The 27,392-nt window shown below is 32.8% G+C and overlaps 1 protein-coding gene across 1 annotated transcript; it reads right to left on the minus strand.

Moving 5' to 3' along the window:
• Positions 1-21,413: 21,413 nt before the first annotated feature.
• On the minus strand, positions 21,414-22,783 carry LOC132177489 (myb-related protein 308). Its single transcript, XM_059589832.2, has 3 exons — positions 22,555-22,783; positions 22,325-22,454; positions 21,414-22,207 (listed from the first exon to the last, which is right to left on the minus strand). The coding sequence occupies exons 1-3, from the start codon at positions 22,682-22,684 to the stop codon at positions 21,763-21,765; spliced, it is 705 nt and encodes a 234-aa protein (XP_059445815.1). The 5' UTR covers positions 22,685-22,783; the 3' UTR covers positions 21,414-21,762.
• Positions 22,784-27,392: the final 4,609 nt, after the last annotated feature.

Consider the following 27,392-nt stretch of genomic DNA (forward strand, 5'->3'; position numbering starts at 1 on the left):
CTCACTTTATTTTTTTTTAATTTTTTATTTTTAAATAGTAACAAAGAAGCCATGTTAACTCCTAATCTAGCGGCTGTCTTAGGTCAAGCATTTCTCTCTCAATTGAAAAGTCGAGAGAGAGAAGTTAATGGTGGTTTTATCCGTTAGTATTTTAGAAACAAAACATGAGATTTGCACATGTTTTAGGATACATGACAACTTTTGAGACTGATTGAAGAAAGTTTCCTCCAACTGAGATCGGAGCAAAATTCTGTCCTTCCATGTTGAGGCAACTTGATGCCATTTAAATGCAAATCAATCCCTTTTCTTGGTGCAACTAGCCTTGCAAAAATATAAAATATAATATTAAGAATGCTAGAAACTACATTTCTATCTCACAATTATTTTGCAATGCTAACATAGTAGTCCTTAATCATTGTTCAAAAAATAAAATCAAAGAGTTAGCTGAAACTGTCACATCATTATTGTGAGATAATGATGGGATAAAAATGTAATTAATAATTTTTCATTCAAATGAGGCTATGCATATGGAGGTATATGGTTAATTGGAACTTATAATTAGTAAAGAGGATTTCTTTTTATAGAATATATTGGTGGAATTTTCTCTAATTCAATTCGAAGGAAAACTCTTATTTTTCTTACATGATGTGAGCTCAAATTTCATTATATTGTTATGATAAGTATTAGGAGGAATTTAAATGTCATGTTCATGTGAAAGGAAAAAAAATGTCACATAATGATTTTATTATAGTGCATAACGTAAAAGGGCACATGCATGCTCACTTATAGGGGGAAGGATACTTTCCATTTCATTTGAAATGGAGAGGAGTCGGTCATTTATTTGAGAAGATTAAAATTGTCCAAAAATAAATAAAATTTGAAATGACAATTTTATCCTACCTACTCTCCATTTCATTTCTGATTTCCACTTATATCAATGTTACGAAATGAAAAGTATGAAATGTTATGAGATGTTATATGCATGCATGTGCATCATTTTTATCATACTTCCAAGTGATATTAATGAAAGATGAATATATAGCACAATGCAATCAGGGACGGATCCAGGAAGTTTTATGGGACGGGGCCAAAGCAATTTTTTTTCTTTTTTTCTTTCTTTCTAATCACTAGTACTCAAAAAGTATGACCTCCGTTGAGTTATTTTGCACCTCATGGATTAACATCATATTCCCATATGTGACAACGCAATCCAGGATCAAACTCCAATGAATTAATATCAAATTTATTGCTATCAACTTTTCAAAGTCTCTTAGGAGAAAATCTTTTAGGAGAATTTTCAGAAATTGAGATATCAAGTATTGTATTTGACTTTTCCATCATCTACAAATAAATTTACATGATCATTTTGGAGTCTTTAGAAAATAATACTCATATTCACATACAATAATCAATATGATTCTAATATAACATATTAGAATCTAAACCCCATAGGCATCAATTTTCATTGAACTCATGAAAGTCTAGAGTTAATTAACACTTTAAATGTAATTAACCCATCCAATTAGCAATTCTAGTGTTCACATACCAAAAGCTCTAATTTAATTTATACTTTACAAATTAGGGTTTATGTCCATATTATGAACAATAGTGAAATTGAAGCTTTCAACCCATTAATCTAACAACCCGGAGCTTAAATCATGCATTGAACTCCACTACACACAAAACCAAGTTAATTTTAAGAATTTAGCTTCTTACTAAAATTCCCCCAAATTCGGACCTAATTAAAAATTTCCCAAATCAATATGATTTCGAACTTGAAATTCAATGGGTAAAAGACAAACGCAAAGAGAAACTAGAGCTTTCAACAATATAGCAAAATGCCCAAAATCCCATGCATGAACCCTAATTTTCGGACCCAATCCAAAGTCTCATAAATCCTCACAATTTCTAGCTTCTAATCCCACAAGTATAATAAAATTTACAAGAAAATGGTAACGATTTTACCTATATCCGAAAATGTCACTCTAGAATTAATGAAGATGAGTGCAAATGGGTAATTGGGTTTTTTTTTTTTTTTTTTTTTTTTGGGAAGGGCGAAATGGTAATTTTCTTTTTTATTACCTAAAATTTTTTTTAAGAGGAATTGGGGGGGGGGGGGAGGGGGGGGGGGGGGGGGGGGGGGGGTCATGCCCCACTCTAATTTTTTGGGGCATGGCCTTTAAATTAATTTGTTTTTTAATGCCTACAATTTTTTTTTTTTTTTTTTTTTTTTTTTAGGGATTAGGTGGAGGCTAGGGCCATCCCCTGTCCCCCCTAAACCCTTCTCTGAATGCAACCACAATAAATGACGGTCACATGAAGGTGTGGGGCTATCTCATGGGTAATCCCTTATGAGTGAGCCACTTATGGACCTATGGTGAAGGACGTTACGTAAAGGCAGGGGTGAAAAGACGGTTGTAGTTAGCGGTTTTTGGCTAAAACCACTAACCATAACCGCCTAGGCAGTTAACCACTAATTAACCGTAATCCACTAACCGCCAATGCGGTTAACCGCTTTGGATGTTAACCTGCAGTTAGCGGTTAATAACCTTAACAACCGCTAACCGCTTTTTAAAAGAAAAAGTTCAAAATTAAAAAAAAAAAAAAAAACTAATACGACTTCATTTTTATGTTAATACGATAATACCTTACTACATATGACATCATTTCTATATTTTTATATATCTATTATATATATTTAAACACAAAAACGACATTGTTTCATGTATTTTAATATATATATATATAGCTCATCTTTAAAGGCTTTTCTCGTGTAGCCTTTTGCTTTAAAGTTCGTATGTAGGTGCCGAACATAAAAACGATGCTCAGCATGTGGCAACACAACGTCAACTGCAGTTCAAGCCCCTACACACATGTATATAATATTGAATAATATGCAAGAACATAAACAAATAAAAGAACACATTAAGAACATAAATAATTTATATTACACCAAATACCTTTTGCTTGTCAGACATAATAGTTTAACCAAGTTCGCCTTCTTCACCACATAAGTCTTTCAGCAAAATGTTAATAAATCAATGCTACAACTCTTTGGTCTCGGCCTTGGCCACTGCAAATGCAATGGGGAACATATCGTCATTACCATCCTTGCATATAGCACACAACAATTGCCCCCCATATTCCCCCTTCAGATGACAAGCATCTAAACAAATGATGGGCCGATAACCATACTTGAACCCCTTTCTTGCACGCATTAAGGCAAATATACATCATTTGAAAGAATGCTCCATCTCTCTAAACAAAAGCACTACTACCAGGGTTGGTGCTGAGTATTGCCGACGCGAATCTCTTTGTTAGGCGATATTGCTTTGAATGGCTACCAAAAAGTTTATGTAATGCCTCATTCTGTGCTCTATAGCAACAAGCAATGAGAACATCTATGTTAAGGTCTCTCTTCACCCTCTGTTGCAATTCATACGTGGTCTATTTGAGATCATCCTTGAAGTCCTTCTTATACATTCAAACAAGATACTCGACATCGCATCTGATGTTATCGTACTGATTACCACAAATATGAGTCAAGTAGAAAGCTTTAATTTGTATACAGGAAAAATTACACTTTAGCCCCCCAAAGTTTGGGGCGATTTTCAATTCAACCACCAATATTTCAATTTTTGCAATGTACCCTCCCAAACTTGCAAATTTTTTTCAATTCGACCAAAGAGCCACCCCTAATATTTTTTTTTAATTATTTTTTTTTATAAAAAATAAAAAAAATAAATTATGGGCAATATGAGAATTTTTGGATGACATTGGTCGAATTGAAAAATTTTTTGCAAGTTTGGGAGGGTGCATTGTAAAAATGGAAACATTGGAGGTCGAATTGAAAATCGCCCCAAACTTTTGGGTGGGTAAAGTGTACTTTTCCCTTTTATACAAGTCCTCGTAGCATCAATAGAGGCATGAATTCTCCATAAGCAATGTTGTTCTCTACAGATTGCACTAACTCTACTCATGTCATTATATTTGTAGTGGTAATGGAACTCCATCTGCACAACATAAGTCTTAAATGCCCTCTTAAAGGAATATGTATCTGCAAACTGATCCCCAATGTCAAACGCCACTGAAATTTTCAAGTCATGTTTTTCATTGAATTGCTTACACCCTTTTTTTTTTTTCAACATTGTCAAAATCACTGCCTTGCAAACTTGCATGGCCATTACTTTCATCATCAGATTCCTGATCTCTAATCTCAGCTCCAATCTCACCTATGTTATAGTCAACCTTGTCCCATCAGTTGGCAGTTTCATCCTTTTCTTTATTGACCTCATTAGCATCGTAGAATAGGTCTTCATCCTAGCCATCAGTTATTTCAAAGTCAGTCAATAGTTCATTGATAACTTCATCAATATCCTCAGCCACTTTTGTCTTTCGTGGCCTGCCACGACATGTGTTTTCTTTACCAATTTTGGGCATGGTGTTCACACCGGCACTAACATTATCCTCCACACCGATATTGTCATTGTCCTCCATACCGACATTAGCATTGTCCTTCACACCGACATTAACATTCCTTCCTCTTCCAAAAAAAAAAATAATAATAATAAATAAATAAATAAAATAAATAAATAAATTTGTGTTGACTATCCTAATCTTAATTTAAAATAATAAATTATATATATATATAAGACTCCAGCCAAGCATAGGACCTCTACTAACTGTGCATCTCCAAGCGAGCAAATAAGCAAGCAACCGACCACTAGTTGAGGAGGTACACATGAAATAAAATAATAAAATAAAATTACCAGCAGATGCTTTCCTTCCTCTTCCTAAAAAATAAAATAAAAATAAAAATAAAAATAAAAATAAAAGAATAAATTTGTAATGATTAACCTAATCTCAATAGAAAAGAATAAATTATAAGAATAGAATCGTGTGTACCTCCTCGACTGGTGGTTGGTTGCTTGGAGATGCACAATCACTTTATTAGACTGATTTATACGAATTAATTAAAAACTGATTTGTAATTAATTTATACCCGATGTAAACTATCTTGAAAGAAATTACTTTGCAATCCCAAACATAGCAAAGCAAATGAAATCAAATACAATTTTCTAGTCATTCCTTGAATCACTCATTAGGTAATAATAATATAAAAAATAAAAAATAAAAAATTGATTAAGGAATGTGTCTTGGTTGCCAAGGGCAGCTCAATAAAAATTGAGGCGGTTAAAATGAAGTCTTTTTAATTTTAAAATATTAATATAATAAATTTTATATTAAAAATAAAAAATTTAATTTAAAAATCATTTTCTCGCTTTTTTGAGATGTACAATTATTAATCAATTTTTCATATTCAAGTTTGTTACTATATTATTCTCAATAGATAATATAACTAATCTATTTTATTTTGTTCGCAAGATAAACGAGTGTAAGTGTGATTTAATTAGTTGTGTACTAAAATCAACCACACGTGATCAGAACTTGTAAATAAGTATAAAATATCAAATATCAAATAAATAAAAATGATAGAACCAAGAAGCAAAAGAACATAAGTGATAAAAGAAAATAAGATAAAAGTGATTTTAAACATCCTACATCACTTTTTTTTTTACATGTCCGCACAAGAGGAGGGGGGTTCGACCTAGTTATCTCGGCTTCATTAGGCGTGGTCCTAGCCGATTGAGCTACCTCTTGAGAACCACTTTTTTTTTAAAAAAAAATCATTATAGCATGTCAAATGGCCTTCTCTCATTTTATTTTTCTTCAGACCTTTTACCTAAGGCTGGCAATTTTGACATGACTCGACAACCCGACACGAACACGACACGAAATTACTGGGTTTGTGTCATAAACAAGTTGACCAGTTTATTTTGCTTTTGACGAGTCGTGTCGCGGGTCATCCGTAGGTGCCATACACGATTATTTTGTTTTTTTTGTTTTGGGGTTTACCCTTAACGGGTTTGGGTCATAAACGGAACATTGATCCATTTATTTTGATAAACGGGTCAATTGGCCCGTTTATGACCCGTTTACTTTGATAAATGGGTCAATTGGCCTGTATATGACCCAACTCATCACTTTCATTTTTTTTTAAAAAAAGCTAAACAGGTTAAGCGGGTCGTGTCAGGTGACCCGCAAAATTATCGTGTCATGTTCGGGTTTGGTAGGGCCGACCCGTTAGTTAAATGGGTCGTATTTGGGTTTAACCTAAATAGGTTGACCTGCCAACTCGTTTTGCCACCTCTAAGTTTTTTTTTTTTTTTTTTCTTTACAAATTTAATATAAAATGCCTTTTTTGAGAGCCTTTTATACATTAGGAGTCTTAAGTGGTAGCATAATTGACCTAACTATGGAGTCAACCTTGTTGGTTGCTTGTTAAATCAACCATTTTTTACGTTAGGATTGCATGTGCTTACTTCAAACTGTCTTTCCTAAATAAGCCTCTATCAGGCTTCATATGTCAACTCCGAAATTTTTTTTTTTTTTTTAAAAAAAACAATAATAAGGATGGAAGATAAACAAATAATGACATGAATCTTTTTATAAGGCTGCTATTGTTTTACGGTAAAATAGTTTTTTAGGGAAAATATTTTTCAAAAAAAAGTCACTGATTTTCATTGTATGGTTGAGACATTGAAAAGAATGTTGTTTGGTTGGTATAAAAAATTATTTTTCTACTATAAGTTAAAAAAACAACCACAAATCACTTAAAATTGTCAAATACTGCCATCAATAATCAAAAAAAGAAAAAAAAAAAAAAATCCTACTAAAATCATAGACGTGGCGTGGGGAATACGACGGAGAAGGAAAGGTTTTTTCTTCACTAATTGGGAGAGTACGAGGAGACAAGTATTAAGAAAAAAACGTAACATTTCTCTATTTTTTATTATATGATATCCATTAGTGAAAAAAGTGGCCGGAGAGAATAATCTTCTATTGTTTTATTTAGGCTTTACATTAAAATGACCCTCTCCAGCATTCATTGTAGCAATAGATTAAATCAAAAATTGTCATACAACATGTAATGTATTAATTTCCAATATTCGAAGTTTCTAGATACATGTCGTATATATAATAGTAATTAAGATATGGATATGAAAAGGGTTGATGATTTTCTATGTCTGTGTTTTGGTCTTGTCTGAATTTCGAAGTTGCAAATTCTTTGTGAGACTTTATGAATTGGATATAAATTAATCCTGACGTGGTTCCAACAAGAAGTTGTTTGTCTTGTTCTGTGGACAGCTACTAGTAGTACTAGCTATGTTGTTCAGATAACATTTTTTCTCTTGGTGGATATCCATTACAAAACGTCATATTCAATCCACACCCAATCTCAATAATGTTTGAGCAATTTTTTTTTTATAGCCATACACATGGAGCTTGTTTTTATTCAAACCTCCTTTTTATATATATATATATATATATATATATATATATATATATAAGAGTTTAACGATCTAAAAAGTTTGATGCATAATACGGGTCAAAATCCCAACTCTTAGAGAAAAGAATTTTTATTTTTTATTTTTTATATATATATATAAAATTTCTTTTCTCTAAGAGTTGGGATTTTGACCCGTATTCTGCATCAAACTTTTTAGATCTTTAAACTCTTCTATATTGGACACAAATTTCTTCAAATCCAGTTTTAAAAGTTGCTACGTGTACTGAAACATGTTCTACTAATTTTTTTTTTTTTTTTTTTTTTTTTTAAATAGTAACAAAGAAGTCATGTTAACTCCTAATCTAGCTAGCGGCTCTCTTAGGTCAAGCATTTCTCTCTCGATTGAAAAGTCGAGAGAGAGAAGTTAATGGTGATTTTATCCGTTAGTATTTTAGAAACAAAACATGAGATTTGCACATGTTTTAGGACACATGGCAGCTTTTGAGATTGAACGAAGAAAGTTTCCTCCAACTAAGTTCGATGGAAAATTCTGTCCTTCAATATTGAGGCAACTTGATGCCATTTAAATGCAAGTCAATCCCTTTTCTTGGTGCAACTAGCCTTGCAAAAATATAAAATATAATATTAAGAATGCTAGAAAAGGTAGGGGTGAAAAAGACGGTTGTAGTTAGTGGTTTTTGGTTAAAACGACTAATCGTAACTGTGTAGGCAGTTAACCGCTAATTAACCAAAATCTACTAACCGCCTATGCGGTTAACCACTTTAGATGTTAACTGGCAGTTAACGGTTAATAACCTTAACAATCACTAACCGCTTTTTAAAAGAAAAGGTTAAAAGTTTAAAAAAGAAAAAGAAAAATAAAAAAGAAGAAGACATCATTTTTATGGTAATACGATAATACCCTACTACATATGACATCATTTCTATATTTTTATATATCTATTATATATATTTAAACACAAAAACGACATTGTTTCATGTATTTTAATATATATATAGAAAAAATCGCTACCTGCTAACTGCATATATATATATATAGGCGGTTAGCAGGTTGCGATTTTTTCAAAACCTAAACCCGCTAATCGTAACCGTCTAGGCAGTCAACGATTTTTCCTAACTGCTTTTAAAAGCGGTTAGTACGGTTAATGGGCGGTTAGTGACCGCTCGCCTTTTTACTCCTACGTAAAGCCATGATCAATCAAGTGAGGTTCTCTTATATAGTGTGTGCACGTTGCAGCTACAGTGATATACTACGATGTCCTATGACACGCACCATCCTTAATTGTATAAGTATTTCCAAGGGAAAAAAGTTAGAAAGATGAAATATTTTTTATTTTGGAAGGCTTAAAGTTACCATGCCACAAAGAATATTTATAGTTTTACCATGAAAGCAAAGAATACTTTTATAGAAAATTTGACAAATCTATGTTAATATTGTTTCTTTAAAATAGAACAATTAATGTTATTTTCCAAAACCCAAGTTTCATGAAAGGAATGGAAAGTAAATTATATTTTGGAAATGGTTTTGTCTCCAAGAAATGAAAAGAATTTTTATAATGGAGTTTCAGTGCTCACTTCACACAGTATTTTTGAATTGATGTTTACTTATCGAGTCGTTAACTCACTCTTCCACCTGTAAATGTTATTTACAAAGAAAATAACGAGGAGCGCCAGACAATGGGATTAGAGGCAACAACATACTAGAGGTTCTAGCTAATGTTACAGTCGAGTGTAAGTTGCATATATTGCCATAAACAAATGAAAGTTATATGTAAATTGGAACATTATGAATTGATTATTATTTTACGAGTAATTAATAAAGCTCTAGTGTTACGTTGTTCTTGTGTTTATATATATATATATATATATATATATATTGACATGTCCGCACAAGTAGGGGGAGGAAGATTCGAACTAATGACTTCCACTTCATAAAGTGTGGTCCCAGCCGATTGAGCTATTTCTTGGTATATATATATATATATATATATAGCAAAATTTTCACTGCATGAATGTTGTTGGCCTTACTTATATGTGGGAAATAAAAAAATAAAAAAATAAATAAAGAGCATGATGGTAGCACTCCGGGTTTTCTTAAAGGAAGAATAATTGGGGGTGTTACACTATGCATTGAGGAGAGGGAGAGACCCTCATAAAAGAGAGAGGAGATAGCTTATCGGGAAAATATGAAAAAAAACCTTCCAAACTACTAGTCGTTTGCAATATAGTATTTTAATGTTCAAAAGGTACTAAAGTAGCCCCTTAAACTACCAAAATGTATCAAAAATGCCATTTGTTTTTTTATATTCTTATAATACCCTTATTCTTTTAACAAATAAAATAATAAAATAATTGTAAAAAAAAAAAAAAAAAAACCAAACAGTTTTTTAAAAATACAAAAAAACCAATGGGTGAATAAATACAAAAAAAAAAAAAGTTTTTGGAATAAATAAATAATTAATCGCTGTAGTTGGCCTAAATTACAAATTGTTTCATGTCGTATCAAAGTAAAATCAATGGGTGAATAAAAACAATTTTTTAACAGAATTTGACTCCAGGGATTAAATTGTTTTTTTTTGAAATATCTCAAGAACCGTACAATTTGATTTGATTTTAATACGACATGAAGCAATTTGTAATTTAGTCCAACTACATTGACTAATTATTTATTTATTCCAAAAAACTTTTTTTGTTTTTTTTGTTTTTTGTATTTATTCGACCATTGGTTTTTTTGTATTTAAAAAAAATTATTTTATTATTTTATTTGTTAAAAGAATATGGGTATTATAAGAATATAAAAAAAATAATAGGGGTATTATAGGAATATAAAAAAATAAGTGGTATTTTTGATACATTTTAGTAGTTTGGGGATACTTTAGTACCTTTTGAACATTGTGAGCTATATTGCAAATGGCTAATAGTTTTGGGGACTTTTTTTTTATATTTTTTCTTTTTTAAACTATCGCGAACTAGTTTAATTTCTTCAAAATTTGACTGCACTCACCATATTTTTTTGTTTAGATACATGTTGTATGATTTTTTTTTTTTTTTTTTTTTTTTTCAAATTAGGAAAGAGGTGAAATTTTATTTATCTTTTGCACTTTTAATGCATTGTTGACTACTTATTTTTCTTTTGCACTTTTGCACTTTTTTTTTTTTTTTTTAGTACATTAAATAAGAAACAGAAACAAAGCAAACCAAAAACATATTAGCTTTTTTATTACATACTCCAAACTCTTGCCTTCCGCTACGGGCGAAACTAGGAATTTTTGTTTGAAGAGGCGGAGAGCGGTTAACTTATCGGCTTTGCCGGAGATGGCTTCCTACTTGGATTATACGATTGTTATTGGAGGCTCTCATAGACTTACAGGTTCGCACGGTTGACGTTTTAGTTTTACTGAAACCTGTGGGGGGAGAGGTGCACATTTGAGATAACTAGAAAAAGGAAGAAAAAGAGCAAAAAAGTAAATTAACTGATAGACCCTATTGAATTTTCTCGACAAATTAAGATTTTAAATAGCAAATGAATATGAAGTGGGAGTGGGCTTTGCCTCATGAGCCCAAAGAAAACCCACCATAATTATCCAAGTAGGGCTTAAACTATTGGAGTGAATCTCGCTACTCAATTCTCATCGGAACACTAAGGGAATGGCGGACTACTGGAATGAACTTCGCCTCATGAGCCCAAAAAAAGCCAACTAAAAAAGCCAACTATAATTATCCAAGCAAGGTTTAAAGGCCCAATCCCTCTCATTGAGGACCAACCCCACCAGGAAGCAGATTACCGATGCTCCAAGGCTTAAACCCAGCGCATGAGTAGGCATGCACTCAGTCAACACGTGAAGATACATATGACCCACACTCCAACGGATAAAAGAATCCTAACTCGATTTATCCCCGTAACAAGCCTGATCTCACTAAACAAACCCCATCAAGTAAGATACGGTCAATTGCATATAATTGATTCAAAAGTAGTTACAAAGAAGACCCACAAGAATGACATCAAAATAGACCCAATATCTTGGGGAAATCAAGCAAGAGTCCTTCTGCAACCCACATACCTAGCTACTCTATAAAAGGAACAGCTCACAACAACATAACACATATTGAAATCTCTCTAGCTATTACTCTTGTCTTGTTATTATCATTGCTCTATTATTTACTTTCATCTCTCCACAATTTCTAATTTAGGCATCGGAGTGGAACGGCTACCACATCCCCACTTCGTAGCCTTTCATCACTAATCTCTCTATCATCTTAATAGGGCTTTAGATTTGGATCACTACCTGGAGTGACAACTCTCTCAACCGAATACATAAATTTTAATAAAGAAATAGAACAATCACATACATAAAAGCAAATTAAAAAGGTTATGTAGTGTCCCCAAGGGGTATCTCAATCGGCTGTGGATTAGTCAGCACAATAAAACCCACGTGTGAAAGCCCAACCACTAATTTGGGCTGCACCACTCTAGAAGGCCCGCAATTTACCATTCCGTTATAAGCGGCATTTAATGGACCTCACGTGATGGTTTTTTGTCTTTTACAAGATTTAATTTTAATTTAGGGATAATTACCTTTTGTCCTATGAACTACAGCGCCTTAACACTTTCTTCCTATGAACTACCACCTGACCCCATCAAACTACCATCTTATGACAAAAAGCCCAATTTCGTCAGTCAAAGGGGTTAAAATTAATGGTCAACGGTCATGTGCAAATCATGCGCAATTTTAAATTTTTTTCCTTCTACTTTTGCCCTTATTTTAAATTGTTTTCATGTGTTAGATTAGGGTTTAGGAGGGTATAAGTGTCATTTTCTTGGTCTGAAGTGAGCGCAAAAATGAAAGAAAAAAAATTTTAAAATTGCACATGACTTACACATGACCGTTGACCATCAATTTTAACCTCTTTAACTGACAGAAGAGATCTTTTTGTCATAAGATGGTAGTTTGATGGAGTCTGATATCATAGTTGGTAGTTCATGGGGGGAAAGTATGTAAGCGCTGTAGTTCACGGAGGCAAAATGTAATTACCCCTTTAATTTATGTCTGCCATAGTTGTTGGAATTATTTAATTATAGGGGAAATTTCACTTTGGCCCCTTGAACTTCCATCCGATTTTACAAACCCCACTGAACTTTCAAATTTCTCATTTTGGACCCTTGAACTTTCAATTATTCTCAATTAGAATCCTTCCGTAAATTTTAGCAATTAAAAATACAAAAAAAAAAGACCAAAATATCCTTTATTTTCATTTTTTTTTTAAAATAAAAAAAAGTTTTGGAAGTTGGAATTTTATACAAAAGTCAGAGGTATAAACGTCATGTAACGTTTAAAATTTGACGTGGGGTCCACATTGAGAGTAATTGAAAGTTCAGGGGTCCAAAATGAGAGATTTTGAAGTTCAGAGAGGGTTTGTAAAATCAAGTGAAAGTTTAAGAGGTCATAGTGAAGCTTCCCCCTAATTATATATATAATGAATAACGATAAATATCTTACTTTTTTTTTTTTTTTGGTCATTTTTATTTATTTATTTATTTTTGCGATTATCCAATGTTGGGTACGATCAATCTTGAGCCATCGACCTTGAGTACATTTTTATATGTTCATTGTAAAAGAGAATTAAAGAAGTCTTTCAAATTTATGCTTTTGGGCCATGCAATTATTGGCATACTTCATTGTGATTCAGAAAAATTTCAAAGCGTCCCCAATTGGGCCGACCATATATCCTATAATGGACTCTACATCTGTGGTGCTAATATTCAGGCGCGAACACAATTATATGTTGAAAAATAAAAATTAAATGTATATTAATACCACAAACATATAATTTAACGACGGAAATAGAATGGTTGACATTGCAAAAAATTGAAAGATGGTAATCATAAATTGACACTTTTTAAAGTTTAAGGATATGATTGTAAAAGTGATGAAAGATTAGGGTTAGTAAGTGAAAGCTTTTTCCTTTTTTTCTATGAACAAAATTGACATGATTATGTAAAATGAAAATGAAAAAATTTATATGATAACACGAGACAAAAAACGAAAAGTTAAGAAATAAAATGAAAGGAAATGTTTACAAAATGTTGATGAAATGTATGTGTTATGAGCACGAGCCATAATTCTATAATTATATGGACTTAACCTGACGGTACGAATCCTCTTTTCTCCCTCTCCCGCTTTGAAAAAAATAAAATAAAATAAAAAAAGAAGAAGAAGAAGCCAACATAATGGAAGAAAGATGATGATGTCGGTACGAACAACATGACTAATGATAGCATGGCGCAACCATACCAAAGTGTGTAGGCTATATATCGCCTATGGAAACCCTATCTTGAGTGTGCCGGTAGGACATATATGGGTTAGCTATGTTTCTTTCGCTCACCCTGCGGCCACATGGTGAGCTAGGGACGTCCAATTGATGCGTCAATCTCAATGCCTCAATGGTATGAGGGCTAAATGTACTATAGCATGGAGAAATTAAGGGAACAATTATAAAATGATATAGAATTAATAAGATATATATGAATGACCATATATGTTTGCAAGTTGAAAGTGATGATATTTTCGTTTTTTAATGTTAAATGTAGTCTTATTATTAAATTGGGACTTATTGTCGTTTTTTGGAAAATGAAAAGATAGAATGTTTTTTAAAAAGACAATCATTTGATGTTTTAAAAAGGGACTCAATCATATATATATATATATATATATAACAATCATTTGATGTTTTAAAAAGGGGCTCAAATTATTATATATATATATATATATATATATATATATATATATATAACAATCATTTGATGTTTTAAAAAGGGGCTCAAATCATATATATATTGTCATTGAACTCATCTTCCACCTGCATGTAAAATTGTTATTTACGGAGGACACCATCGATAGATTTGGGCATTGAGAAAATTTCTTTTGTATTGTATAGATTTGTGCATGTACGTATGACAAAGATGGTGTATTTTGATATGCAATTATGGTGTACGTTCATCTTTTTTCTTTAAAAAAAATTATTACTTTTTTACTTTTTTCATACTAAGCATTTTTACTTTTTTTACTTTTTTAAAAAGATATTTTTACTTTTTTAAAAAACAATATTCTTATTAATTTTTTTTTCTTTTTACATTAATTAATTTTTGTTACAGTATTAAACCTCTAAAACTTTTCAGATACATGTAGTACGTTGCTTAGGCTTGAGATGAGTTATGTTTTGAAATACAAGGTACAGGTGTGGTTATGACAAGTTACAGTTTTTATCAGTTGATCAAACGGCCGCTCCTGCTTTTTGGTAGTTAAATCTATCGTATAATCAGTCAGGGCCAGGCAAATTAGTCTAGACAACATCAACATGCATATATGTGTGGTGTGGTGATCAGGAATTTGTAGGGTTGAAGGATTTGTTTTTTATAACAGAACATACTGACAATTTTATTTACCGTTACATCTGTTGCAGATCTACAGCCTTCCATTCATATATGGTTCTTAATTACTAGGTTACCCATGCAAGCTTATTTGGCTGTGTTTGGCAAAGGGCTGGACCGGATTGGATTGGACCAAAAAATTCAAAAAATTCAAAAAATTCTTCTCAAAATTAATTATAATATTCTTACTTTTTATATTACATCAATCACTTTTTATTATTAGAGTTAAATACTAAATATCCCCTAGGGTTTTATTGCTTTATTTTTTCTCCTCTTAGGGTTTGGTTTTTATCACAGGAGGTCCATGTGGTTTTGATAATAGACCAAACTAGCCATTCTATTAGTTGACTTAGTGGAAATCCACATGTACCAATCAAATGTTGACACGTGACACTTATTTAAATTTTTTAAAAAAAAAAAAAATTTGGGGGTGGCTCTTGGCCATTTGGGGGTGGCCGAGCCACCCCTTTGGCCATGGGGGTGGCCTGGTCACCCCCATTTGGTCGGATGGGGGTGGCCGAGCCACCCCCTTGGGCCATGGCCAAAGGAGGTGGCTCGGCCAGCCCCAAATGGCCAAGGAGGTGGCTCTCGGCCACCCCCAATTTTTTTTTTTTTAAAAAAATATATTATTGTTTAGTTTAAAAAAAAAAATTTAAGTATGTACCACATATCAATATTTGGTTGGTCCACGTGGATTTCCGTTAAGTCAACTAACGATTAACTAATAAATGATTAATTTAGTCTATTATCAAAACCATAGAAAAAAATAAAACAACAAAACTTCAGGAATATTTAGTATTTAACTCTTATTATCATTCAAATGAAGTGGTGGTCACTAGTTCGAATTCCCCTCCCCCCTCTTGTGTGGACATGTCAAAAAAAAAAAAAAAATCTTATTATAATTCAAATAAAAAAATCACTACAAAATAATTTTTTTTATTTTTTTTAACAAAATAATATTACTTTTTTTTTTTTTTTTTTTTCATATCAATCAAATTCATAACAGTACCTTTCATTCTTTTTTTCGTTCCATGGAAAATACGGCCTGTACATCTCTGTATACCGACTTTTGCATTTATGAGGTGACAGGTTGGTGGTTGAAATGTCCCAATTGATAGCTATGACACTTACACCTTAAATATCTCATATAAGGTAAAACAGAAACATAAAAAAATAATTGAATGACACTTAATTGATTGATCTTATGGCCAGTACGTACAAATTGAGACAGCAAATGGATGCATGTGTTTCTTTATTTCTGTCAAATTAGTGATGATGATTCATTGAGGTTTTTTCTTTATCTCTATTTTTCTTTTGTGGGTCAGTGCATGTTCTACATTTTTACGATTTAGCCTTTTTCAACATTGTATAAATACAAAAAAAAAAAAAAAAACCAGCAATTATATTATGTCTAGTGGCGGAGCCAGACGTTTCAGAATGTAGGGGCCGTAAAAAAAAAAATTTCGTGTCCAAATTTTTTTTTTTTTTGCGTCTTAAAATTTTTTTTTCACATTAAAAATTTGGTAATTCACACAATATATACATCACAAAAAAATATCTATAAAAATTCATAAATATGTGCTCAAATTGATATATTAGAAATATCACATGTTGGCACTACATCAAAAATACAGAAATACAAAAAAATGTCTAGAACTACACTTTACGGTCTTTTAGAACTACAAAATCATCAAGTATCGAATCTAAATCGAAGCTCTCAGCAATTTCCCTTTCAATATAAAGAACTAAACTATTTACAAGAAAATCATCTTCTATTTTGTTGCGTAGTCGTGTTTTAACAATTTTCATTGCTGAAAATGCTCGTTCGATAGTTGCCTTGTCAATCTGACCAATGACCACCTATTTTCTGCCCTGAAAATACAAGACACCCATAACCCATTAAGCCTTAAGGAGGAAAAAAATCAAGGTTAAATGTATAAAATTAACTCTAAATAAATTTTAAGGAACAAAAAATGCAAAACCCACCTGATCTCCAAAGCGTTACTGCCTGTGACTGTGAGAGACTGAGAGTGTAAGAGAGAGAGAGCGATTGAGACAGTCTGCACTCTGCAGACTTGAGAAATGAGAGGGACTAAGTCACTGAGGGCAGTGAGGGGGAGAGCCGAAGAGAGGGAGAAGAGGAAGATGCGTGAAATTGAGATTTGAGAAAGGGGGAAAACAAAATTTTTCTAATAAATAATATCAGACCATGCAGCCGCCAAAGGCCCAAAAGAAACATAAACTATATATATATATATTTTTAATATGAAGGGGCCAGCTGCAGTGCATTGGTCCTATGTAGAAAAAAAAAAAAAAAAAAAAAAAAAAAAAAAAAATTCTCAATAAATTAATGTTGATCCTATTAAATTTTTTTTTTTTTCAAAAAAAATTTATTGGGGGGCCACGGCCACCTCTGGCCGACATGTGGCTTCGCCACTGAATTATTTATGTCCCATCAACAATAATTTGCATTTGGCAGCTTCTGATATAATGGTAGGAGCTGGGGGAAAGACTCCGATGGGTGCCTGGCAATTAGTGCCATGCATATCCATAAAACATGCATGTCTTGGTGGAAATTAAGACTTGTAGGTGAGAAAAATATTGAACAGTTGCGCGTGCGTACATCTATATTAATTTTGCAAGAGCTGTCTACTTGTAGAATATCGGTTAGTATCGTATGATCCTGATCCATCCAACTACTCCTTGAAGGAAAGAAGCTACTCTTGTAGCTTTTTGTTTCCTCGATCAATTTCCTCGTCTCCAAGACAACTCAATCATTTCAAGCTTTCCATCCCATTTATAGTAATGAAGAAGGATAACACAGTAATGCTAGAGCTCTGGTCATTGCTTGCCACGTAAGTACCTGACGCAGCAGTTTTTGGTTTTTACGTTGATATATAGCAGCATGTAATTATAATGGATAATGTCAGTTTTAGGTTTAGGGCATGTATAGGTGTGGGTTTAAGGAGTCTAAAAATGCATTTAAGTATATTCAAAAAGTCCATTCCAAGAAAAAAGCTATCCGTTTGCTAAAAAAAATTGAAAGCGCTTTTAAAGGTTGAAAAAGCCTAAAAATGGCCAAAACGCATTTAAAAAAAAAAAAAAAAAAAAAAACTTTAAAATGAAGCTTTTGTTACCAAAAATAAAAAATAAAAAAATGAAGCTTTCGTTCAAAAATACTTTTAGATTTAAAAGTTCTATTTCTCTAACACAATCCCAAATTTGAGATTTGCGTCTGCGTAGGGGTAGGCATACTTTGTGTTAATTTACTTCATTTCATCCAAATTTGGATGGGTTAAATACCTTATTGCCCTTTGGGGTTTAAACTTTTTTTTTTTTTTTTTTTTTTCCTAAGGTTTCATTTTTATTGTTGGTATAGTTTTCGGTATGGTGGACTCAAGGGCTGATTGGTAAATCTGTGACGACACTTTCTTTCTCTCTCCTGCAAAATAACAACAATCGTTAAGAGGATGCGCCGGGTGGTGGCTGGAGCGTTCCTCCTCTGATGGTTAAGTTAGAGACTATTTTAGCTTAGTATAGAGTAGAGTTCAGTATGAATCATGTCAGTGTACCTGTGGCTTATTAGCCTTTTTATTGCTAGGTCCCATGGGGACGCTAATGATGACCGGGCAGAGGATCCGGGATTCGGGCGTAACGGATGGAGGAGTTAATGTTACGGTTCCTTGACTGTTATGTTTGATGAGAGATCATCCTTGCCATTGATGTCATTCCGAGGATGGTGCGCGGCGGATATCGTGGGTGGCGTGATTTGGGAAATGATGCATAACTGTCGATGACATTTAAGTGTGTGTCATAACTAATCCAACTAGTGTGCCATAATCGAGCTGTTAGTGTGACTGGCACGTATCTTGCCCGCAATTGTCATATTCTCACATTAAGTATACCGTTGATTGTGCAAATCGAGTGAGCATGGTCTTTCGAGAGCGTGGGTTTGGCAAAGTGACGTCGTTTCATGCTTTCAAAGCCGGGTCTCTTCTTAGCAAACCCATATGATGGCGTTGGGCTTTTATCTGGGCAAATGGGCTCCTGGCCAGATTGTCGGAGATTCGACTCGGTGACCTTAGGGTAAAATATGATGTAACATTTATCACATAAGGTACCTGTGGTTTTCATAAAGACGGAGATAGTACTTCCATTTAAATTTCGTCCAACATTTAATGGAATGTCACATCAGTACCAATAAAAAATTGATATGTGTCATATAATTAATTTTTTGAAAAAAATTAAAAAGATTAAAAAATTATATTTTTTCAAAAAATAAAGAAAAATTTTTTTTTGGGGGTGGCTCTTGGCCATTTGGAGGATGGCTGGCTTGGGGGTGGCGAGCCACCCCACGCCTAGATGGGGGTGGCCAAAACCACCCCCAGTGGGTTTGGGGGTGGTTTCGACCACCTCCTCATGCAGGCCACCCCCACCTGGCCAGTTTGGGGGTGGCGAGCCACTTCCACAGTTAGATGGGGGTGGCTCGGCCATCCCCGTGGAGCCAAGGGGGGTGGCTGAACCACCCCCAAACTCACTGGGGTGGTTTTGGCCACCCCCATTGGCTTCGAGCCACCCCCAAACCGGCCAGATGGGGGTGGCCATGGCCAAAGGAGGTGGCCAGCCACCCCCCAAATGGCCAAGAGACACTCCCAATTTTTTTTTTCCTTTTTCTTTTTTCTTATATATATATATATATATATATATATATATAATCTTTTTAATTTTTTTTAAAAATTAATTATATGACATGTGTCGATTTTTTATTGGTGCTGACGTGATGTTTCGCTAAATTTTGGACGAAATTTTAACGGAAGTACCATTTCCATCTTTATAAAAACTACAAGTACCTCCTGTAATAAAAATGAAACCTTAAGGAGAAAAAAAAAAAAAAAACAAAAAAAAAGTTTAAACCCTAGGGGCCTTAACTTATTAATGAAAATATAATTTTTGCCAAAAATATAACTTAATGAAAAGTGAGAAATTTAATCATTTATCATGATATATTTATATATAAATTTAACCAAAAAAAAAAAGTTTTTGGTTATTGATATGAGCAATGCATGCAGCTCATTATTACATATTAGGGAAATTTTCTTATAGCTAAAGCCTTTGAACACAATAATGCAAGACAATTGGAATGTAAGGAAAAGCAAAAATCTAAAAGTATTGCTAAAATCATTTTTAGATTTTCTAGTAATTAAACAATGAATATCAATGATTTTTTTTTTTTCAAAAATATTTTCAACTAAAAGTAATTTCTCTTTTTTTAAAAAAAAAAACATTTTAAATCAAAAGAAATACAACCTAATTAAAGTCTTGTTATTTACAACTTTTTGTGGCGGGGGGAAAGAATGTCATTAACATTAATTTGCCCAATTCTAAAGGCGTGCATTAGATGAGTGTTAGGGTCGGTCATTCAAATGAAACTCATGTCAATATTGAAAAGTACTAAATTTATCTCAAAAAAAAAAACTTACCGAATTTGATCGCAAATTACTCCTCAATTCATACCAAATGCTAGATGTATTAACATGCTAATCAATTACTTTCGAAATGTCCTCCTGTAACTCTTTTCCTTTTTTCAATTAAAAAAATAAAATAAAATAATTACTTCAGAAATGTGGAATTTCCTCTCGATCGGATTTTTGTATGGCATGCATGTCTAATATATAATGCATCATAGCTTTAGCTCGTAGCTTGATTCACATGCAAGTACTAAGTACCTGGAAAGGGGGTATGTCGGAAGTAATTAGAATCATTCTCCATTAATAATTTCTTAGCAAATGACTCCTTTGAATGTTTGGTAGATTTTTTTCCCCCCTCCCTGCCTTTTTACTGCATTTTGATGGTAATTTTCCATCCAACATAGAATTAGCTAAATACTTCTAAGTTTCATATATATATATATACCATTTTTGGCACAAATTCAATAAAAGACAAGTATTTAAGCAACTGCTTTGCATAAGTCTCTTGAAATATAGATATAATTGGCTCTCAAAGGCTTAATTGTGACATGGATGGAATCTACAGCTTTGTTTTTACATTATATGGATAAATATGCATTATCCATTGCAGGCTCATATCCCAATTCCCAATAGGAGATTCAGAGCCGCCTGCCACAGATAATTGGTTTAAGGATTAGACTTTGAGAGCAACTTCTACCCTATTTCTAGCCCTTCTTTTCTCATTATTCTAAGATTTACAATCTGGATCCTCCATTGTTTTGTCCATAAAAGAGAGTCGAACATAATAAAATAAAAATTAATAGTGAAAGGATTCTCTTTCCCGTGCAAAGAGTCTCACCGGTGGGCTCTTGCTAGGACACACCGGTGGGCTCTTGCTAGCACAGGAGAGCCTCTTTTATATACCATTTCCCAAAGAAGAAAGGGTAAGAATAAGAAGAAAAATCCCCAATTCCAAGAAATTCATGTCCTCCATAGCGTCCATTCAATATATATGTATATATATATTCTCAATTCACAGAAAAGCAATATATGTTCAAGAACTGATAAATTCAAAAAAAGGTGAAACGCTACTTCACACTTGAATCATATAAAAATGCAGATAATTAAACAACAAATTCAAAAGCCCATGTTCACAATTACAAGATTAAAACAAGATTAATTAATTGCTTATTATTAATACAGGTATTCTGACCCAATGGAATCAATCTATCTCGACAATATTGGGGAATTTATAAACTGGCAAGAAAAATAATCTCTTGGGTAATTAATCAGATACACGATGATCATGTGCCCCATCTGATCGAACGGCCACAATGCGTTGTAAGCTAACATTAATGTAAGATCGAGTGGCTGATATGCCTGCTTTTGACTCTTGGGGTTCTCTTTCCTACATTTCACCTCAATTTCTTTTCCTTTCTGCGCAAATTCTATGCCTTAATGACCATTTCTTCCAAAACAAAATTCAGTTCCACGTACTTGAAAGTTTGGTGGAATTATCTAAAGAGCAGAAGCGCAGGAGAGGGAGTAGTAGCACTGAAGTCTAGCTCTGTCGATGAATTACACGCAATATTATGTTTTTGCTCCTCTTCGGCATTAGCAAGTGAAGTAAAAGGAATGCTTATTTTTAGATCAAGGTTTAAATCCGCCGCCATGCCACTCGAGTCCTCCTCGAAGCAACTTCCGGCGTCAGAGACTTGATCGTTTTCGCCTCGGGATTTTGGATGATGATGAGGAGGGCATTTCAACTGATGATCAGATAATGTTGCACAAGAGGATGTAAAATTCGGGGGTTGGTCAAGGCGAGGGCGATTGTTGCTCAACCGGTGATTATTCGGATCAATACCCATGTTTATGAGCTTTCTTCTTAGGTGAGAGTTCCAGTAGTTTTTCACTTCATTGTCCGTACGTCCCGGCAATCTCCCAGCTATTAACGACCACCTTAAAAAACCCACACAAATTAACCGTCAAAATTAACCTATGACAAAAATTGAAAAAAAAAAAAAAAAAAAAAAAAACAAGAAAGATATATATATATATATTCAGCATATATCGCACCGGTTGCCTAGGAGTGCATGAAGCTTTATGATGAGATCTTCTTCGTCTTCAGCAAAGTTGCCTCTTTTAAGGTCCGGCCGTAGATAGTTTATCCATCTCAGCCTACAACTTTTACCGCACCGTAGGAGGCCTGATCAAAATGGCACACATATAAATATAAATATATATATATCTTAATTAATTTGATGAAAATAATTAATACCCATATAAAAAAAAAAAAAAAAAGTTACCTGCAGCCTGAGGGAGGGTACGCCAGCAACCTTCGCCGTGTTTACGAATGTAATCTGTGAGCTTTTGGTCTTCTTGCTTGGACCAAGCTCCTTTATTGGTATCTTGCTTCTCACAGCAAGGTTTCCTCATTATAGTCTTTTTCAGAAACCTTGGAAATGGAGAAGATCGATCAAATTTTGAGAGAGAGAGAATGAGAGGACAATATTGGGGGGTAGCGGTGGAGATCGAAGAGAAATGGAGGTATATATTAGGTAGGGTGGTTGTGTGTTTACGATAAGAACAAGGTTTGACTTGGACCGGTGGTTTGCTGCTGCGTGATTGCATGGGTGTGCGAGTGTTTGCATTTGCAGACCATGTTTGAATGTACGTGGTGTGTTTGTTAGTTAGTTGCCGTTAAGTATAAGTCTTTGTCTCTCACCAATCTCTCACGTCTACTTCAATTTTCCTTTATCGTCTCCTCCTTTACAATATTATTAATAGTGAAATGCTTTTTTTTTTTTTTTTTAATATATATTTTTCAAATATATAATTGAATATGTAGTATTGAGTTATACAGATTCAATTCAACAATAAATTTGAAAAAGTAATAGATGAGAGATGAATGCATGTTAGCAATTGGTTTAACCTAGTTGGTTTTGATTTACATGATATAAAACCACTAGCTAGCAAGGTCCTAGATTGGTTTGATTAAATTTTAAGAATTGTTTTAAATTTTGAAAAGATTTTTGAAAATGGTGAAAATGTAAATTAATTATATAACAAGGAAGATCATCGATCTACACTTGAAAAAAAATAAGCATATATGTACGTGTTTAATTAGTTTTTGTGTTTTATTTTTTGAGCAATACTTTTCGAAAAAGTGTTTAGGTTTTTTTAAAAGAGTTTTGTGATTTGTTTGAAAAGTGTGCTAATGATGGAGCCACATCTATACATTCTTTCAATAACAAATACTTTAAATAAAGAGTTTTCAACGTTTGAAAGGAAAAATAGTTCTAAAAAATGTTGTCAAATAGAATGTTCTATTCAAATTACTATAATTGACTCAATAAATATAGTTATTAATTAGAAAACTAAAGAAAATTGTTAATTACTAAACTTAATTTGAGAGCTTTCAATAAATTGTTCTATAATTTTCCATGTCTTTTCCTTGATATTAAAATCAAATTATAGTGTCTTTTGTATAAAATCATCCAAGCTCATCATAGAAATTTCAACACCATAAAAGATATAAACAATAATTATAATTAATAAACAGAAATAAGAAAAGTATAAGGAGAACAAGGAAAGTTGGCACAATCACATGTTTTTACGTTGACTGATAGTTTCCCATAATTCTCATGTACGTGTACAAGACTAGTACAACTTCACAAACAGCGACTCCAAGCTTGCCCACCCACCCCCCTGCGCCCCCCCCCTGCGCATTTCATAGGGCCCGCTTAATTAAGTGAAATATTTATTTTATATTTTAATATTTAAAAATTATTCTTTTTAAAATTACTAATTCAGTTTTCTATTCGGGGTTTAATTTCTATATTAATTCTTCTCGGTATTCAATTCAAATTGATATTGGAGCGCACGAAGACAAAGACTATCCATGTTTTGCTAACAATTTAATTAAAATTGACGTTGCAGCTTTCATGAATAATGCTATAAGTTCTTTTAGAGTCCTTCAAAATGTAATATGACTTTTAAAATTATCAATAAATTAAAATTCAATTAAATTCAACGGTAATTTTAAAAGTTACTTCACATTTTAGAGAATTCTAAGAAAATTCGACTTTTATAAATGTGAAAGTGGAAATGTAAGCAAGTGAGACATTCCAATAATTTATATACGTTGAAAAATGTATGACGTTGGCCGGTAAGCTTAATTATTAATTTTCATGTAAAAAAAAAAACCCCATTAATTTTTTATGAACGTTAAATGAGGCCCAAATATTAACTTTCATGGAAAGTCTATTCTTTATGACTACACGTCTAGAGTAGATAAATTCTCATTTTCATGTCTAGAAATTGTTTAAGGTCCTAATATTGTAAAATTATTTTCGTTACCATAATTGTGGGGCTTAATTAAAGACTATTTACCAACTTTTTACTAATTTTGAGCCTTTATTGTACAATTATTAATTGAAAGCCTTAATTAGAGATTGTTTATTAACTTTTTACCATAGTGAAGCCTTCACCCTTTTTTTATTTTTTTTTTATTGTACAATTATTAATTAATTGGGTGCGCTAGGCAACCGTCTAAATTGCCGAAGGGTTGAGCTATGATAGACTACTCTAGTGTTTACCAGTAAAATCTAACTATGTAAAAGACTTTCTTTTTTCACTTTATTATAATGTAGTGACTAGCAAAAACACCGCAAATTTAAATATATTTCTATTAAAAAAAATTAGTTAGAGGTAATAGAAAATTGTAGATTTAATTATTTAAAATTAAAAGTAATTAATGTTACATAATGCATTTTTATTTCACAATGTTGATGTGACAATCCCAACCAACCATTGAATCAATCATTATTTCAGAAATAAGTGAGTCTAACATATGAAATATTTATACCATATTAAATTACCAATTTTTCAAAAAATTTAAATTAATTTATATTTTAAGGAATTAGTGTAAGCAAGAGAACGTTTTATAACTATGTGAACAATACTAAGAATGACTAACACAATTGTTGCTCTTTTTAGAAAGGATATAAATTTTCTTTAAATCAGTCAGGAGAAAATATTTTTCAACCTATTTTAAATAGTGTCAAGTGTCTATAAACATTTAAAAGACACATTAAATCTAGTCTAAGTTAGTAAACTGCTATTAATTACGTTAAAAATTTAATGTGATTTTTAAATGTTTATAAACATTTGACACTATTTTAAATGGGTTGGACGATATTTTCTCCAGACTGATTTGAAAGAAATTTCTGTCATTTTAGTAATAGTTTTGAGATGGAATATATGCATGCATAATTACCCGAATATCATCCTTTTTTTTTGACAAATTCAAATTTAATGTTAGGTTGAAAACTTATCGTTAATTTCGACATCATTAAAAATAATTTGGGGAAACTTCAGAAAACCCCCCTGAAGTTCCAGCCGATTTGAAATACCCCCCCTGAATTTCCAAAACTCTCACTTAGACCCTCTGAACTTCCATTTTCTCTCACTTTTGACCCTTTTAACGTTAAAGTCAAACAATTTGACTTTTTTATACCCATTTTACCCTCCCCCAAAACTACGTCGTTTTGTGTCATAAAACTACAACACCTACCCAACCCAAAACGGCGACGTTTTAAGCATTAATTTTTTTTTTTTTTTTTTAAAAGAAAAGCAAAATTTAAAAATTTAAAAAAAAAAAACTTTTTAAAAAAAAAAAGGGGGGGGGGGGGGGATCGGGTGATTTAGGGGTGGCCGGACCACCCCCAAGGGGCTGGGGTGGTTTCGGCCACCCCATACCTTTTTTTTTTTTTTTTTTTTTTTGGCCAAGGAGGTGGCCGGGTCACCCCCTTGGCCATGGGGGTGGTTCGACCACCCCCAAATCGGCCAGGGAGCCACCCCCTTGGCCAAAAATGGGGTGGTCCGGCCACCCCATTGGCCAAAATGGGGTGGCTGAAGCCACCCCGATTATTATTATTTTTTTAATTTTTTAATTTTGCTTTTCTTTTTTTTAACCAAAAAAAAAAAATTAATGCTTAAAATGACGTCGTTTTGGGCTGGGGTAGGTGTTGTAGTTTTGAAGCCCAAAACGGTGTAGTTTTTGAGTCCAAAACGACGTAGTTTTGGTTTAGGGTAAAACGACGTAGTTTTGGTTGAGGGTAAAATAGGTATAAAAAGTTAAAAGGGTCCAAAGTGAGAGAAAACGGAAGTTTAGGGAGCCTAAGTGAGAGTTTTGAAAATTCAGGGAGGGTATTTCAAATCGGTTGGAACTTCAGGGGGGTTTTCTGAAGTTTCTCCAAATAATTTAAATGCAAATATTTTTTGATGTTTAGTGCTAGTGACGGCAATGAGGACGGGTACCGAAAGTCAAAAATTCAAATTCAAACTCAAAAAATAATTTATGAAAAAAAAAATCAATAAAAGGTTCATTTGAAAATAGATTAATTAATGAAAACCATGTCACCTTGAAGCCGCCATTTAAATCCAACTAGCATCTTAATTAATTCAGAAACCCAAAAAAAATAAAAAAATAAAAAAATAAAAGACGTTGACACATGATAAAATTGGAGTGCAATATGATTGCTATAATATTATAAACTAGAAGAAATTGAATACTTACGAAAATATTCGGGGACAAAAAATGCATGTTAATAAAAAATAAAGTCCTTTAAAACAAGAAGAAATTACTGATCCTCAGTGTAATTCAATCCACAAACTTAATCTGTTTACCCAATATTTCAATTAGTAAAATTTCTTGGTATGCTATTGAATTAAGTTCAGATCAGAGCTACAGATTCGAACCAAATCTTTTAATAACAAAAGGGGCAATGTAACCCAATAATAAGCCTCAAAATGACCACATCAATGTAGGTAAACAAAAATTAAAAAAGAATGCATTAAATAAATGATGCGGTCCTACATATTCTTAGCATGAAGACAAAAAAATTTGGCCACCAATTAAGGTGATTTGACAAGACGCACCAAAAATGGTACAACCAAGGTTGCACTCTCCAAGAGATCCAACAACCCATTCTAAAGCCCGACAAAGAAACAATTGTTGCAGCACACTCAACAGAGAAACACAGTAACAAAGAAGACACTGATAAAAATTTATCGAATCAAAGCCAAGAGATACGAGTACGAAAATGTAGAACTTTTTATCTTAACCCAAAATTAACAAAAA

This window comes from Corylus avellana, chromosome 4 (genome assembly GCF_965113065.1).
Source record: "Corylus avellana chromosome 4, dhCorAvel1.hap1.2, whole genome shotgun sequence".
In the NCBI taxonomy this organism is placed as follows: Eukaryota; Viridiplantae; Streptophyta; class Magnoliopsida; order Fagales; family Betulaceae; genus Corylus; species Corylus avellana.

Excerpts from the sequence above, each read along its gene's own strand:
- LOC132177489 (XM_059589832.2), bottom strand. The coding sequence starts at position 22,684 with ATGAGGAAACCTTGCTGTGAGAAGCAAGATACCAATAAAGGAGCTTGG. Across the intron at positions 22,455-22,554 it reads TACCCTCCCTCAGGCTGCAG|GCCTCCTACGGTGCGGTAAA; the intron begins GTAACTTTTTTT and ends CATTTTGATCAG. Across the intron at positions 22,208-22,324 it reads CATGCACTCCTAGGCAACCG|GTGGTCGTTAATAGCTGGGA; the intron begins GTGCGATATATG and ends GGGTTTTTTAAG.